The following is a 16971-nucleotide window of genomic DNA, read 5'->3' on the forward strand; positions in this document are numbered from 1 at the left end:
CTTTATTTTAGTTCAAGTGTTTCTCGTTTTGGATTTTATTTTAATTGTGTCATCATTAATCAGGAGGAAGTGGCGACCTTTTCCTTTAAAAGTGCTATAAAGTGGCTCAGCACTTTATTGGCGCTGCTCTCCTGGGTTGTTGCGTAACTCTAGCAGTCTGAACCAGTTCCATCCAGCTCACCGAATGCTGCCTCGATCCTGCTAATTGTATATGTGCAGGCATTATGTGTGTGTGTGTGTGTGTTTGAACTTTGGTTATGGCAACAATGCAATGGCATTGGTTGTGTCGTCACTGTGACGTCTCTCTCTCTCTCTCTTTATAGGTGAACCGGTGAAGAGAATCCTCCCGTCTGTCGAACATCCCCGTCATGGCGTCTTCGCTGATCAGCCGTCAGTTTGTTCTCTCCCTGCATAAATCCTCGTGGCTTGGTGCTCCAGGTAATTCCAACACTTAGATCACTTGGTAGTTCCTTAATCTTTGCTACAAACTTATGTTCATCCATTTATTGACTGAATAATTTGGATTTGATGAGAAACATGTATCATGTGTGTTTTGTCCATTCAGCTGTTTTGCTACTTTTAATATGAGAGTAAACTTGAACAGATTATTTAGACCCATGTGCCATTTTTATTTTCTTTCAGTAGCTTTGGTGCTCTTCTCAGATCAGAATGAAAATTCTATTTGAGCTATTGGTTCAACCTGTGATGTGATGGGTGGTGGGTTTGCTTTGGGTGAAAACTTACCTCTGTCTGATCCGACTCCCAAGAGAGCCAGCGCTGCAGTAGATCTCAGATAACCCATTAAAATTACACATTGTCCCGTTGGGGACATTTTCATCAAGTAAAATTAAAATTCAATGGTGGAGCCATCTGTAATTATTAACCGACCGTCAGTCATAGCAGCTCAGGACTGGTCTTCAGAGCTAATCTCTTAATTTTGTAATGCAGTTCATTGTATAATGACAGGAATGAAAGCTTCTGCTGCTTTCTTGGAGCTATTAAATAAACTAATAAATTGCTTGAACTCGGAGCAGGTTAACTCAGCCTGCTGCCATGGGATACAGGCCTAGCTGACCTCTTCAGGAAAGCTCTCTGATTGGCTGGACTTCAATGAGGTGGCGCTCTTTTGGGTGTGCTAGGGAGGCTACATAGAAAGAAATGGACTCACCAGCCAGATGGGCAACTGTCAGGGAAATTCCCCTGGCATCCTATGTAAGAATGATTAAAACGCACACAAAATGAATCAGTCAGACAAACTTTGATACTTTACCAATCCGGATCGGGAGAGATCTTGTCCGTCCAGCTGCAACGCACAGAGACCTCTGCCGATCCTCCCATCTCAAGTCAATTTATTAACATTGTGAAGTAGGCGGTTCTCGGATATTTGCATAGACCCCTACCTCCCCCACGATAGCTCAGACAAAGGGATTCCTCAAGACCCACATGGGTCAACCATCTTTAAAAGACTCTACTATGTACAATGAAAATTAAACAGTAACTCTGACAGCAACGTCTTGACGGATGGTACACAGAGTGAGGATCTCTGCTTTACCTTTGAGGCCGAGACGTTGGGCAGCAGCTGGTAGCATTATTGTCCGTTCAGCTCCATCGTCCCGAATGGCGTGGGTCTTCAGTGACCAGCAGCCGTTACGTATTATAGTCTGCAACACCTTGAGATGCACCTTTCTTCCTTGCTGGAAGTTTGTGGCTTGGTCAAGTGGAGTGATAAGGTAGAGTCCAACTAGCCAACGTCGTGAAGAACTCTCAGATTAATCTCTTGACACTCACTGCATGGTTTGTTCAAGGTGCAAGCTTCGGGCTGGTGGTTGGTCTGACCACAGTTACGACAGCGCTTACCACCTTCGAGCCATGTCCTGACATCATCTTGTGAACGCTGTATGATGCCTGTGCACTGTGTGCTTACTGAAGAGACAAAACTTACTGGACTTGGGACTATTGGACTATTGGCTTCATCCAGGACTAGGTGTTCCGTGAGTACACGGTACTAGTATTGCTCTGACAGCTCTGTGTGAGGGTCAAGCAGCTGGTCTAGTGCCATCCCAAGGTCCATAGACCAGTCATAGACCAGCTTGGGCAGTTCAGGTACAGGAACAGGCTGCTTCGGCAGCTGGAAACTGTATGAAGACTGCGGCATGGTGCACTGTGGTGGGAGAATATTGAATGTCTGAGGAGAAGGACCTGGCATCATGGGCCCCGTCTGGTAGACAGGCTGCACTACAGGGGGAGGCTGATGCTGGATAACCTGTTGGAGAGGCAGCCCTGGCTGGTAGCGTTTTGACTGGATCATGGCCTCTGCAGTCATAGCAGGTGGAGGCTGGTGCACAGGGTGCGCAGTGATAGTTGATGGAGTAGTCTGTTGAAGCATAGGGTGAGGTGCTGACATGTTGCCGTTATCACAGTTAGAGATGGCTGGTATACTAGAACCTTTGGAGCTGTAGAATTGGGCTGGTATCGGATTAGTGTAGGTGTAACTGGGGCCCTATGCTGGACATTTGATAGGCTGGCTGGTATCGTGTAGACGCTTTTGGTTGAGTTAGCTTGTGGTGATCGCTGTGAAGCTGGAGAACATGGTCCGCTTCTCCAATAAGACAGTTGCTCCATCCATGTTGAGATGAATGGCGTCTCTGTTCTTTAGACCAGGCCTTCCCCACGATGTTTACTCCTTGTTTGCATTACATCACCTCCACAGCCAGTGTGTGAAGAATGCAGTGGCGGGCGGTGCATTTTACACCTAGGCCTTCAGTGAAGTCCTACTTAGTCCGACTTGAATAAATACCCCTCATAATACCATCATTTCTGACACCACGGCTTTAGAAATAATGTACAAACACACACTTACGCACTACTGGGTGCTGCATCACCTCAATCGTGTACAACACAGGATATTTTTTCCAGAGCATTTAAAAATCAATAAACTGCATCAGCAATTAAAACTTACCACTATACGTGGTACTATCAAAGTTATAAATAAAATGGAATTTAACATTATTTTTCCAAAACTTTTTAAAGTCCACCATGAAGCTTTAAATTGCGAACTTGCAGTTTAATATAAGAAAGACTGCAACACAACGTGTCGTACTTCCACTACAATCACACAGCTGCACCGGCGCACCACATTATTTACATACATTGCATTTACGGTATATCTGTGATTTTATTTCGTTATAATGTTAAATAAATAAAATGTTGGTACTCACCAAAACAGCTGTCCCCCAAAACAGTTATTTGAAAACAAAATCCATTCTCCTTTCTTAAAGTTCCTAAATCCAGTGTTGCTCCAAACATTAAATCGATCCCTTGCAAACAAAAGGCATTCCCAGCAGAACAATTTGCAGCGACACTCAGAAGCTGTAATCCAGAAGTTTGAAGCCTGGAAGCGGCGTACAAATGCTTTCCCCACCTGGGACAGGTTAGCTAGCTCCGGAGCTAGCTTGAAGCTAGCTCTCGTGAGCCGAAGCTAGTAGCTTCTCTGTAAAGGTCCGTCTTGAAAATGGCCTTTCAAGAATATCCACAACCAAATCCACACTTTCCCCTCCTTCGGCCATTGTGGGTTAAAAACGCAGGAATAATTGTGGTTTTATCTTCGGTCGGTCGCGCCGTACCGGTTCCATTAGCTGATGACGCAATATGCATAGCGCTGCCCTCTCACACGGAGTATCCAATCACAGGCAGGAAGGCCTTACTTTCACCAACCCGTGATCTGATTGGCTACCGCAACTGTCTATCAACTCTAAGAGCCGATCACAGGACGCGTTATTGAGTTGTGACGTGAGACAAGCAGGAAGGACTTGTCTCACCAACTCGTGATCTGATTGGCTATCGCAACTGTCTATCAACTCTAAGAGCCAATCACAGGACGCGTTATTGAGTTGTGACGTGAAACAAGCAGGAAGGACCTGTTTCACTAACTCGTGATCTGATTGGCTATCGCAACTGTCTATCAACTCAACTCTACGAGCCCGTTCACTGACACAACACAGACGGCAAGCAGCGCTGATACTGAAGGTCTCGGACGGATAGTACTTGCCACTGGTACTATGAAATCCGCCTGGCAACACAAGCTAGCTGAATTCTGATTGGATAAAAACTCTCACCTAAAAATACATCACTGTAATATAATATAACATGAATGTGAAGAATATATATATATATATACATAAAATTAAATTGATTTTATCATAAATATGATCATGCATTCTTGATTTCTGGTTATGTTAGGCAAGCAGAGAAGGCCTTGCAGGCCGTGACCGCCCGCCACTGGAAGAATGAAGCACGGCGAAACACTTTCAATCGAACCCTGAACTGGTTTCTCTGCTGAGTGAAGGAGAACATTCAGGGCTTCATCTTATGATAAATGTATTTATTTGCTACATTTACGTGAACTGTTCAATATTCATGAAAATATCCAAAATGTGCTTTTAAACCTGTGTCGGCTATATCTTATTCTGCCAGTCCGTTAAAACCTGTGTGATGTGGACACGCTCAGGTTGGATGCCGTGTTTCCAATGGCGTGATGGGCTATAACTTCTTTTTTTCTGATTTGTGACGCAGCAAGATGCTTAAAACCACGTTTATTTTGCAGCTGAGCACATGCAACTTTACAAATACATTAGCATCCCTTTTCTTCACCAGCATGCAGACATGCCAGCAAAGTGGCACCAAAAAGCCAGGTGGAGTTTGGCTACGATGGGCCATCCATGAAGACTTCAGTCCCTGGCCCACGATCACAGGTAACACACACACACACAAACACACACACACAAATCAATCCCTTTGAAATGCTTTAATGACGAAACACTTATTGATCTGCAGACGCTGATGAAACAGCTGGGAGACATCCAGGTGAGCGCTGTGGTGATAACCTCACTATGTTACGTTTAATACGATATGCACGTTGTCTCCCGCTGCTCACACTGTCCTCTCATTTTGCGTTTCGGTTTCACGATGTCTTGTTCACGTTAGCATGGTGGCTCTTCGAGAACGGCTGCAAAGGTGCCAAAGGAATTACTAACGTGAAGACTTCTTTGTGTGTGTGTTCCTTTTGTTTTACAATGTCCCCTGACGGAACTGAGAGGTGACGTTCCACTGGACGAGTGATGCCACCTTCTTACAGAACTTATCTCTCACCAGAATGTTGGTGCGATCAACTTCTTCTGTAACTATGAGGAGAGCAGGGGGAACTACCTGGTGGATGTGGACAACAACCGCATGCTGGATGTGTACACTCAAATCTCCTCCATCCCGATTGGTTAGTATCCTAGCATTCAAACGCAGTTTGTGGGAGTTTGCATGTTCTTCCCGTGTCGACGTGGGTTCTCTCCGGGTTCTCCGGGTTCCTCCCTCCTCTAGAAACTTGCAGCTTAGTTAAACTGGTCGCACCAAGTTGTTTGTGAGCGTGTGTTTGTTTGTCTTTTGTGTGACCCCGTGATGAGTTGGCGCTTCGTCCGGAGTGTACCTTGCTTTTGGCTCGTAGCAAGCTGGGATAGGCTCCGTCAAACTGGTGACCATCACGGTGGATGGGTGGACGGATGAGTGGTTGGATGGATGGATGGATGGATGGATGTCTGATGAATGGGTGGTATTAGCAGCAGTAGTATTGTTAGTAGTATTTTTTCAGTGTACTGTCACTGTGTGGTTTTGGCGGCTTCCCTTCATGTTCATGTATGCTTCACCGTCCCTGAAGCTGAAGTGAAAGATGTCAATTGACCCGTAAAACCTTCACAAAGTTGTCGAGTCAAATGCGTGTTTTCTTCCTCCCATTCTCTCCATTCGGTCGTCCCTCAGGCTACAACCACCCGGCTCTCCTCAAGCTGATGGCCAATCCCAACAATCTGGTAGGTCTCGTGCATTTTACATGAATAGGAAGAATAACTTTCACTGACGACATTATGAATTACTATTTTGGATAGCGTACTTGTATAAGACTCCCCCCCCCCCCGCTCTACTAGTGGTCAGCTTTGTCACTGTGCATCTGTATTTGAAACATTACCTTTACTTCTAATGTCCCGTCTGTGCGGATCCTTGGTTCTCCAGGTCATGGTAGATCTCTGTGTTGAATAAAGTTTACCTGACTTGTAACCCGAGCGCTGTCTGAAACTAGAAAAGCACTCGGAGAGCGCCAACCTCTTCCGAGCACCTCAGTCTCCCTGGATTGGGATTTACAGCAAAAATAATCATCCTGCATTTATTACCCTCGCCGAAGAGGAGGCGAGGGTATTGCAATTGGGTGCGTTTGTTTGTCTGTTTGTCTGTCTGTTTGTTTGTTGTTTGTTTGTTTGTCTGTCTGCGCGCATAACTCAAAAACTAGTAACCCAATCGACTGGAAATTTTTACGCAAGCAAGGTTCTGTCCGTGGCTTGGTCCTCCCCGAGAATGGCGTTGATCCGGATCTGGATCCAGATTCTAGAATTATTTTTACATCTGGAATTGTGCCTGTGCTGTAACATGGGAGTGTCACTTTAAGAGGGAGGGACACGAATGGCATGATGGGAAAAAGAGTCCAGAAGGAGTCTTGTAGTACGTTCCGGAGCAGCAAGCTAGAGCAGGTTTGGCCCCTCTGATCCGGAAGCCCTGTTTACTGTCTCACAAGATCCAATAGTCTATTGGAGGCGAGGGTCTGCAATCTCTGATTGTCGTTTTCTAGTTTGATCTGTATTTTGGAGGGTTTTACCAAACCCTCTTCCGGTTCTTGTTCTCCATAGTGGGTGCGTATTCAATGAGGAGAATGTGGGTTAAGATTAAGACATTTATATAATTAACAGATCAGTACAATTAGTTCGGATATCAGCGCTGAGGTTTGATCCTGTTTCGTGTGTGTGTCTCAGGTCCGAACAAAGGGGCAGTTCTTTGCTTCTGTGTCTTCATATATCCATGACTCCGTCCCCTGAAGGGGTGGGGATTGTGCCCCAGCCAATCTAAGCCCATTTTTATCTGTGTTGTGTGTGACATCACTGGTGTGATGCGTTCAATTGAAATCAGTCATTACAAATCCAAACTAAATGTGGCGTGTTCCTAGTGGTGTCGGCGTGTTATCACGTTGTGGAATCCCATCTAATATGGGAATTCCCTACAATTTGTAGATTCCTTAACCGTGAAAACGAACCTTGAGCAACTGGATTCCGGTTGACTTTAGAAGTTATTCACTAAGAACACACGTTCAGTGATGGCGGTGTCTTCTGGATCTGGATCCAGAGCTTTTGAAGACGCAGCAAATCCATTTGTCCACTACTAATTCCACAGTGTCTATGAATGAATCTTGTTCTGTCAGTTATATCTTTTCTATTTCAGAGTACCTTTGTGAACCGCCCGGCCCTGGGAATCCTGCCTCCGGAGAACTTCCCAGACAAACTCAATGAAAGTCTGCTTTCAGTTAGTGAAATACACACAGAGAATCCAGAATACTTGTATAAAGTATTGTTCTTGTTAATGTGAATGCATGTAAAAAGTTATATAATATAGTAAATTGTGTTTATATTATATTGTATAATTAAGCTTACTAGATATTGTACTGTTTATTAAGTCTTGTCTACTCTCTCTGTCAGATCGCTCCCAGTGGAATGAGTCGAGTTCAGACGATGTCCTGTGGCTCCTGCTCCAATGAAAATGCTTATAAAACAATATTTATCTGGTATCGGGTAAGTGAGGGGCTGGTAAATAGAAATATGGTCTAAAGCCGTGCTTTTCAAATTCTTTGTGCCCAATCATCAGATTCAAATCTTACACTTGTTACCCTCGCTGAAGGGGAGGCGAGGGTATTGCAATTGGGTGCGTTTGTCTGTTTGTCTGTTTGTTTGTTTGTCTGTCCGCGCACATAAGTCAAAAACTAGTAACCCAATCGACTTGAAATTTTTACACGAGCAAGGTTCTGTCCGTGGCTCGGTCCTCCCTGAGAATGGCGTTGATCCGGATCTGGATCCAGATTCTAGAATTATTTTTACATCTGGAATTGTGCCTGTGCTGTAAACTGCCACTTTAAGAGGGAGGGACACGAATGGCATGATGGGAAAAAGAGTCCAGAAGGAGTCTTGTAGTACGTTCCGGAGCAGCAAGCTAGAGCAGGTTTGGCTCCTCTGATCCGGAAGCCCTGTTTACTGTCTCACAAGATCCAATAGTCTTTTGGAGGCGAGGGTCTGCAATCTCTGATTGTCTTTCTAGTTCACATCTGTGCGATGTATGCTATGAGTTTTACATTTATCATAAACATTATAAATGTTTATGATATTGTTTGTTATTGAGTATTTATATATATATTTATACATATTGGAATTATAAGATTTTTACTAACATATTTAATGAAAATATGAGAAATATGCAGCTTACCTGAAATACTGAAAACAAATTCAGCAACAGCTCGAATAATATAAATATGAAAGACATTTGCTGCCCAGCAAGAAGAAATGTTGTCCTACCTGTTGGCCTTACGTCTGAGTTCCACGAGGTTTTTACTGCCTCGGTGAGTCACATATGTGCACCAGTTGTTTTTCCTGCACCTTATTCAGCATGCCAGGGCTGCGTTTGGGCCACGCCTGTTTCTGATCGCCGTATCGTGTGCTCATTTTCAGTTTGCTTGAATTTTGTGCAAACTTTTTTGAGTTTTCAATTATATTTAGGCCTCATTTGGAGCAATAATAGTAATTGGTCAGCTAAAAATGGTCTTCCAACTACTTGGTTCTCCAGTCAAAATTCATGGTGACAATACAGATTCATGTACTGGGAAATTTTCCACAAGTGGCAGTGGATGACAAAAAGGTGGAATGATGCAGCAAGGGCCAGAAAAGAACACACAGAGGCATGAAAGAGTAAAATCCACCATCATTTTCTTAAACATTTAGGACATCTTGTGACATTTTTATTATTTTCACTAAAAATGCTGCTCAGATTTCCACAAAAACATTGTGCAGGAGTCGGGAACCTGCTGGGCAGTCACTTTTATGCTTTGCTTACTGCCAAGCTAGCGACTAACATACTGAACATCTTGTTTTGTGTATATTTCCTCAGGAAGTCCAGCCTGGCTCTTCTTCCTCAGGAAGCTGAAGCGGGCTGGACTCTCCTCTGTGCTGCTTGCAAACTTTTACCGGGCCACGTTAGAGAGCATCCTGTGTCGTGCAGCTGCCGTGTGGTACGGCAGCTGCACGGCGCAGGACAGGAAGGACCTATCCCGGGTGGTGAGGACAGCTCAGGGGATTGTGGGTCACCGTCTGCCTGATTTGGACTCTGTTTACACCTCCAGAGTCCAGAGGAGGGCCAGACGCATCGCCACAGACCCCACCCACCCGGGCCACAGACTGTTTGTCCCGCCCCCATCAGGGAGGCGGTTCAGGACAATAAGAAGCAGCACTGCAAGGCTCAGGAACAGCTTCTTCCCCCGAGCTGTGAAAGCAGTCGTTCCCTTGTAGCGATCTGGGACGCTTTATGCCTGTGCTGCTGTTGCTGCTGCTATTTTGCACTATTGCCTGTGATTCTCACTCTCTTTGTGTATATGTTTATTGTTTCTGTAAGAGAGAGAATTTAGTTTTAGTTTTTTATTAGGTTCTGGTGTGTGCCTTAAGCCGTGGGCCTTCTCACGATTTTATTATGTTCGCATAATGATAATAAAGTATCTTGAATCTTGAATTTTTCTGGCCTCCACATAAATGTTTGTTTAAATCTCCTAAATGTGACGATACCTTCAGCTTTGTGTGGCGTTCTAACGGCGTGTGTGTTTTCACTGAAGAACAAGGAGCGAGGCCACAACACTCCCACCGATGAAGACCTCAGCACCTGCATGATAAACCAGGTCGGTGAACGGCACCTCACTGCTTCAGGCATCATTTCCACATGATCATCGAGATGCGTTTGCATCTGCATCGATGCATTGTTTGTCTTTTGCTCTCTATTTAAATGACTCTTTTTTTTGCCTCAGGCCCCTGGGTGTCCAGATCTCAGTATTTTATCTTTCATGGGGAGTTTCCATGGAAGAACCATGGGTAAGCAGAGTATTGTCATGAAAACACCAGTAGTGCTACGTCGGCCAGACTCTTGTGCTCGTTTAAATCACACATGCATATTTATGTACAACATGAAAGGGGGGGGGGGCAGCAAACTTTCACCTTGTCGTGCAATCTTGTGTTGAAGGACTTTACCTGGAATGATTGATAGATAAATATATATCTCATAAGTACTTGAAATAAAGCACAGTGAACAGCAGTTAAATCAAATGTTAGAACGTTACTAGTGTGGCACTGTAGATTCATGACTAATATAAAGTTTTTGCCTTGTTAAGGTTGCTTGGCAACGACACACTCCAAATCAATCCACAAACTAGACATACCATCATTTGATTGGCCGATTGCCCCGTTCCCCCGACTGCAGTACCCACTGGAGGAATTTACCAGAGAGAATGCAAAGGAGGAGGCGCGATGTTTGGAGGAGGTAGGTTGTTGGTGCACACAGAATGTTCGTGTTCATAATCACGAAGTTCGTCACCATACAATTTTACTGCACTGTTTGTGTTTTCTAATCCCCTTTACTTCTACAAAAATGGCTTAAAACCAATAAAGGTAGATTTAAAACTTCTTTGACACCCGTTCATTTGATTTACTGAGTCGAGGCAAGCAAACACTTTCTAAAATAAAATCAAAAGCGACTATAAGACTGCTGTGGTGATGTCAGGTCAACGCTGTTTCTGTTGAGACTGATGCGGGGATTAAAAGCATTGACATCTTGTCAGACTGGCCCATGAGTGCTAACTGTTTAGCCTTGTAGCCTAGCCTTATGTTGGTGTGTAGACCTTGTCCAGTGTGTTATTTCCCCTGGAGACACGCTTGACATGCTGGTGTTGGTTTGGGAGCACGTCCTCAAGGTGTACACAATTAAAGTCCAGTGCTGCTAATGCTACGATGTAGGGTTCCATTAGCCACGTTAGCATTTGCATTCAGTGGAATGTAAACAGCAGTAACAAAGACCACCGTTAGCTCACAGAGAAGGTGCACAGGTCACGTATTCCAGGTCCACGGAGCAGTGATTGTCTACTCTACAGTCATTATGTCGGGCTCGGTACACCGGTTATTATTGTACATGCGTTATTTTCAACCTGTAGCCTCAGTTCATCTTTTTCAAAATAATCATATGTGCCTCCTCTTGCAACATGACTATGATACGATTGAGACGTCAACAGGAAATAGCGGGTTGCCTTGTAATAGTCTTGTTCTGATTTGGCATGCTAGTTAGATTATTACTGTCACTGCTACATGTATGTGAGACTCAGACACGGAGAGAGAGAGATATGTGATAGTTGGACTATCGTCTGTTTCCAGGTGGAGGATCTGATCATCAAGTGGCGACAGAAGGGAAAACCTGTGGCAGGGATTGTAATTGAACCAATCCAAGCTGAAGGGGGAGATAACCATGCTTCACCAGACTTCTTCAGAAGCCTCCGCAACATAACACAAAAGGTATTAGTTGTTACGATCCAGCAAGCCCTAGATTCTGGTTTTGGTTCTCTGTCTGTAATATTTACTGGTTAATTATCATCGAACACAGACATTTCATGTCAACATGAACTACATCAAATGTCTGTACTGGGACCCATGGTCCAAGGCTTGGGACAGGAAAGCCTAGCCTAGCTGCTTTGCAGCACTTATTAAGATCGACATGAATGTAAAAGCCTGATAAAGCTGGAATCACAAACAACTGAAATGCAAGTGAGACGCTGTCCCCTGGTGGACATGCTGCGATCACACCTGTGCGCGTTCACCAGACGTGTCTTCTTCCTTTGGATCAGGGGTGTCAAACCCGTCCGGTGGAGGGCCGAGACACTCCAGGTTTTCCTCCCAGCTGGCCAATAAAGCAGGTGATTGTAATTATCAACGCCTCTGATTTGAGAGAAGGAACTCATTAGTGAGATCAGCTGCTGGAGAGATGGTTGGAAAGAAAACCTGGAGTGTCTCGGCCCTCCACTGGACAGGTTTGACACATGTGCTTTGGATGAAGCCACAATGTATTGCCCACAGGCCATATCTGATCCTTTAGCCATTCCTGTCCAACTCACTCGAAGTCAGTCGTAAAGTACAATATTTAAAAAAAAGCATTCTTAAATTTAAGAATTGACATGACATACAAATCTAAATTTGACCAAACCAGTACCACTTGCTGGTTTCAAAAGGCAATGACTTCTCAACTGACTTCCTGAGGTGAAGAGAATTGCCTCCTGTGTAAATGCTCACAGACTTGTGGAACTGTTGTCGTGAATGCATTGCTTTCACCCGCTCTAGACACCCTGCTGTCACCAGGACAGGATACACAAATCGATTTTGGAGTGCATATGGCAGTGGTCAGAATCAGAATTCAGAAATTAGATTTGAAACCCTTTTGCCTTTGTTGTGAGCATATTGACAGTCCTTTTGTCACCGCTTACTCTGTTGGTGTTTGACCCTTCCAGCATGGATGTGCCTTTCATGTCGATGAAGTCCAGACGGGTGGAGGCAGCACAGGAAAGGTTTGGGCCCACGAGCACTGGGGCATGGAGGACCCTGCTGACGTTGTGTCTTTCAGCAAGAAGCTTCTGACTGGTGGCTACTACCACAAAGATCAATTTCAGGCTGATAAGGTTGGTTTTCTTTACCTGGTTATTCTGTTTCTTCTGTGTTGACATGTAAACAGTCTCGTAAAGACAACCTAATGCTCCTGAAATGTTAGTTCACTATCACGCTAGCAAGATGCTAATACTGTCATTGCTATTTTTGCTTCCAGATGTATTTGCTTGTGTATTTGCTACTTTTTTCCAGCCATACCGGATCTTTAACACGTGGATGGGCGACCCATCAAAGAACTTGCTCCTGGCTGAGGTTCTAAATGTTATTCGTCGGGAAAACCTTCTAGAGGAGGTGGCCCGTTCTGGAAATGCTTTGCTAAATGGACTTTATGAACTACAGGTAGGGCGTTTATGTGCGCTTAAATTGTATTTCCATTTTGTAAATATATATACAGGAGTGCGTAACGGCGGTTGTACGTCTACGCGCATGTGCGTACCTGACAGTTAGCTTGGCAAGGCCACAATTACACCTGCAAACCTACTTGTAACCCCGGACTCACACCCCCCCCCCTGCAAGAACAAACTAGAAAGACAATCAGAGATTGCAGACCCCGCCTCCAAAAGACTATTGGATCTTGTGAGACAGTAAACAGGGCTTCCGGATCAGAGGGGCCAAACCTGCTCTAGCTTGCTGCTCCGGAACGTACTACAAGACACCTTCTGGACTCTTTTTCCCATCATGCCATTTGTGTCCCTCCCTCTTAAAGTGGCAGTTTACAGCACAGGCACAATTCCAGATGTAGAAATAATTTTAGAATCTGGATCCAGATCCGGATCAACGCCATTCTCGGGGAGGACCGAGCCACGGACAGAACCTTGCTTGTGTAAAAATTTCAAGTCGATTGGGTTACTAGTTTTTGAGTTATGCGCTCAGACAGACAGACAAACAAACAAACAGACAAACAAACAAACAAACGCACCCAATTGCAATACCCTCGCCTCCACTTCGGCGAGGGTAAAAATAACTCTTAACAAATGGAAGGTCATTCTCGCTCAGCGTGACCATGCAAACAGGAAGGTAAAGTTAGAAACAGAGGATCACACTAACTCTTTTCAAAATAAGCATTTTTCAAAATAAAAGAGAGTGATTGCATTCACAAAAATAAAGTAAAAGAAATAAGGCTGTTTTCTCTACCGGTTTGCATACTTCAATTCAAATCATTTATATAGCGCCAGATCACAACAGAAAGTCATCTCAAGGCACTTTACAGAATTAGCAGGGAAAAACCTGCCGGGAAAAACAGAACCCAACTTGACCCACAAGGACTTTGGAGACGGAGGCAAGGAAAAACTTCCCTTTAACAGGCAGAAACCTTGGACAGAACTTGGACAAGAAATTGAATTGCTGTCAATCAAGAATAGGGCCGCAAACTAATTGTGTGTCAACACAAACTTTGTGTTTTTGGTCTCTAGGCAAAATACCCTGGCCTACTGAGTCGGGCTCGAGGACAGGGGACCTTCTGTGCCATCGATGCCTGTGATGATGGAACACGCGACAGCATACTGCTCAAGGCCAGAGACAAAGGTTTGACCACATTACCGTTCGTAGCAGCTAATAATGTAGCAATCTCCTGAAACTGTAATGAAATTTATTGAGCCTTTTTGATAATATAATGATCGACCATGTGGCCCCGTGATGAGCTCGCGTCACATCCGGGTTGTACTCTGTCTTCCGCCTTTACCCAGCTGGGACAGGCTTCAGCAGACACATGACTCGTAAGGCGGACAATTTTACATTGAAATTTTGAGAAAATCGTGGTCTGAATTTGCTGATTTACCTTTGGACGGTTTTTGGTTGATGGCTGCCAAGGAGTTCCCCAGTCCTACAAATAGTTATTTCAGCTCTGCTCCCTTTCTTCACAACGTAGCTGTGTGAGCTTGGCTTTTCAAGCATGACAAATAAACACACACAAAAAAAAGACAGCACAGTCCTGAATGAGATGGAATCCCTGCAGAGACCCAAGAATGGTGGTAACTGCTGATCACTATCTGGAACACAGAAACTGGGCCTCAGGAGTGCAAGGATGCTGTGATTGTGCACCTGTACAAACACAAGGTAACTTGGCACTGCAGTGACAACCATAGAGGCATCTCATAGCTGTCGACAGCAGGGGACATCCTTGCTCCATCTCTGACCCGGTCCCTGTCGCCTTGCTGTCCATCGTCTTTCCTGCAATGCTTCATGAGGACTTCAAGGAATGCAATAAGGGTGTAAAGATCCGGTTCCGCACAGATGACAGTGTATTCAACATCCAGAATCAGAATCAGAATCAGAAGTTTTTTATTGCCAATGAGGGTTCACAGACTAGGATTCTTTCTCGGTGAAGTCGTGCTACATGTAACAGTAATGACTAAATACAAAAAACATACAAGTACAGACACATAAAAAACACAGCAGCATCAGGAGTGGATACACAGACGTGTATTAGCTTATTAGTATTAGAAATACTGCATGTACCAGTGAGGTTATATTGATTTCACAGGAAAGAGAGAGCGTGTGTAGATCAATACTCAACATTTAACTTGAATGAGTAAAAATTCCGCTTTTAAAAAAATACCAGAATGTACCTACAGTACATGAAAGATGACTTACACAAAAAAACTACATTCAGCCCATGGGGAATGTTTTTTCAACCCCGATCTCATTTACCAACATCAGCCTCAAGATTAACCCTCAAAACTACCCCGACAGAGCTTCAAGCCTGCCGACATCTCCAACAGTAAGAGATGATTTATCTACTCAGTTCCTGTGAAAGTAGATGAAATTAGAGCTGTCATTGCAGCGTGGATGTAAAGCAGCAGCTTTTGTCTTTGACAGGTGTTCTCCTGGGAGGGTGTGGAGATCGATCAATCCGCTTCCGCCCAGCCCTGGTGTTCAAGGAGTGCCACGTTCACATCCTCCTCAACATCTTCAATGACGTTTTGTCCGAGCGCAAGTAAATCTCAAGTCTTAAAGGATGGACTAATATTCCATGAGCCTGAGTTATCCGGTGGTGGGAGAGAAATTCCAGAACATTCATGTAATGAAAAATGCAATCCATGCAACAACGCCACGAGATAAGCGTCTGACCACGAGTGAAGCCCCGGAGCCTGCTGGGTAGGGTAGTTTCACAGTATAACCATTTGAGGGGTTTGTTTATGTTCATCAAACACTTTTTCATTCCAATCATTGGAATCATTAAAAAGTATATATAAATGAAAGAAAGAATACAAAAATGATTCTCCGCTGCGTGAGCGACACCCATTGTGAGGTCTTGACAAGCTGTCGACTCGTAATGTAGACCTTCAAATTGTATACTGCGGTGTACCTTGAAAGTAGTAGCCGCTGCAACCCCACTGTTTACTTTTGCTAACTCATGACACTGAAGTCGTTATAAATGCACAGTAAATTGAAACTAATAATGATGATGATGCCATCCCGCATGCCATTTGTAATATCTTTGTTGTTTCTGGCTGCTGTATCGGTCCTAATTGGAAAAAGAATTCAGCTTGTAATTTTCTATTCCCAAAATGTCCTAGAGAAATTAGTGCCTGCATGTCTCTCAAATGTGCTAATATTTTCTTATCTTGCTGCCAAACACTGGCGGTAAACTTTAACTGAGCGTTATTCTGACCACAGTTACTATATCTTTTTTTTCTCTTGTCTCAACTTAATGTAAGTTATCATTAGAAACAGAAGAGAGTAATCAGTAAACTAGGAATAGGATGAAGTGGATAATTTTGAGTATGGGTAAAGCGAGACGTTGAATGTTGTCATATAAACACAATCACCCGTAACGACAAAACACATAAAGAGTGTCTGTTGCACAGGATGCTGCACAGCTGCAGACAGCGTAGCCACCCTAGCCTGTCTGCAGCGGTGCAGCACCCTAGCCTGTCTGCAGCCGTGCAGCACCCTAGCCTGTCTGCAGCCGTGCAGCACCCTAGCCTGTCTGCAGCCGTGCAGCACCCTAGCCTGTCTGCAGCGGTGCAGCACCCTAGCCTGTCTGCAGCCGTGCAGCACCCTAGCCTGTCTGCAGCCGTGCAGCACCCTAGCCTGTCTTCAGCTGTGCAGCACCCTAGCCTGTCTGCAGCCGTGCAGCACCCTAGCCTGTCTTCAGCTGTGCAGCACTCTAGCCTGTCTGCAGCCCTGCAGCACCCATGTACCACCTACCTTTGCAGACCATGTACACCCCTTGGTGGAAACGGTATTCCCTGATGGCATCGGCCTCTTTCAGCAGACTGACGCCCCCTGCCACAAGCAGAAATCTTTCAGAAATGGTTTTTAGGCACATTGCAAGTTTGGGGTCCTGATTTGGCCTCCGAATCACCCAATCAAGCGTCTGTGGGATGTGATGGACAACACAATCCACCTCACTATTTACAAGACCGCCGCCTGT

General features: G+C 44.6%; 1 protein-coding gene across 1 annotated transcript; it reads left to right on the forward strand.

Annotated features, from left to right (window-relative positions):
* The first annotated feature begins 328 nt into the window (after positions 1 to 328).
* LOC137916332 (4-aminobutyrate aminotransferase, mitochondrial-like) lies at positions 329 to 16488 on the forward strand. The gene is made up of 15 exons (XM_068759376.1): positions 329 to 438; positions 4654 to 4751; positions 4834 to 4863; positions 5152 to 5269; positions 5806 to 5855; positions 7309 to 7389; positions 7563 to 7655; positions 9734 to 9796; positions 9923 to 9986; positions 10283 to 10431; positions 11316 to 11453; positions 12440 to 12607; positions 12786 to 12932; positions 14006 to 14117; positions 15411 to 16488. The coding sequence occupies exons 1-15, from the start codon at positions 369 to 371 to the stop codon at positions 15530 to 15532; spliced, it is 1503 nt and encodes a 500-aa protein (XP_068615477.1). The 5' UTR covers positions 329 to 368; the 3' UTR covers positions 15533 to 16488.
* The last annotated feature ends 483 nt before the right edge of the window (positions 16489 to 16971 follow it).

This window comes from Brachionichthys hirsutus, unplaced genomic scaffold (assembly GCF_040956055.1).
Source record: "Brachionichthys hirsutus isolate HB-005 unplaced genomic scaffold, CSIRO-AGI_Bhir_v1 contig_954, whole genome shotgun sequence".
NCBI lineage: Eukaryota > Metazoa > Chordata > Actinopteri > Lophiiformes > Brachionichthyidae > Brachionichthys > Brachionichthys hirsutus.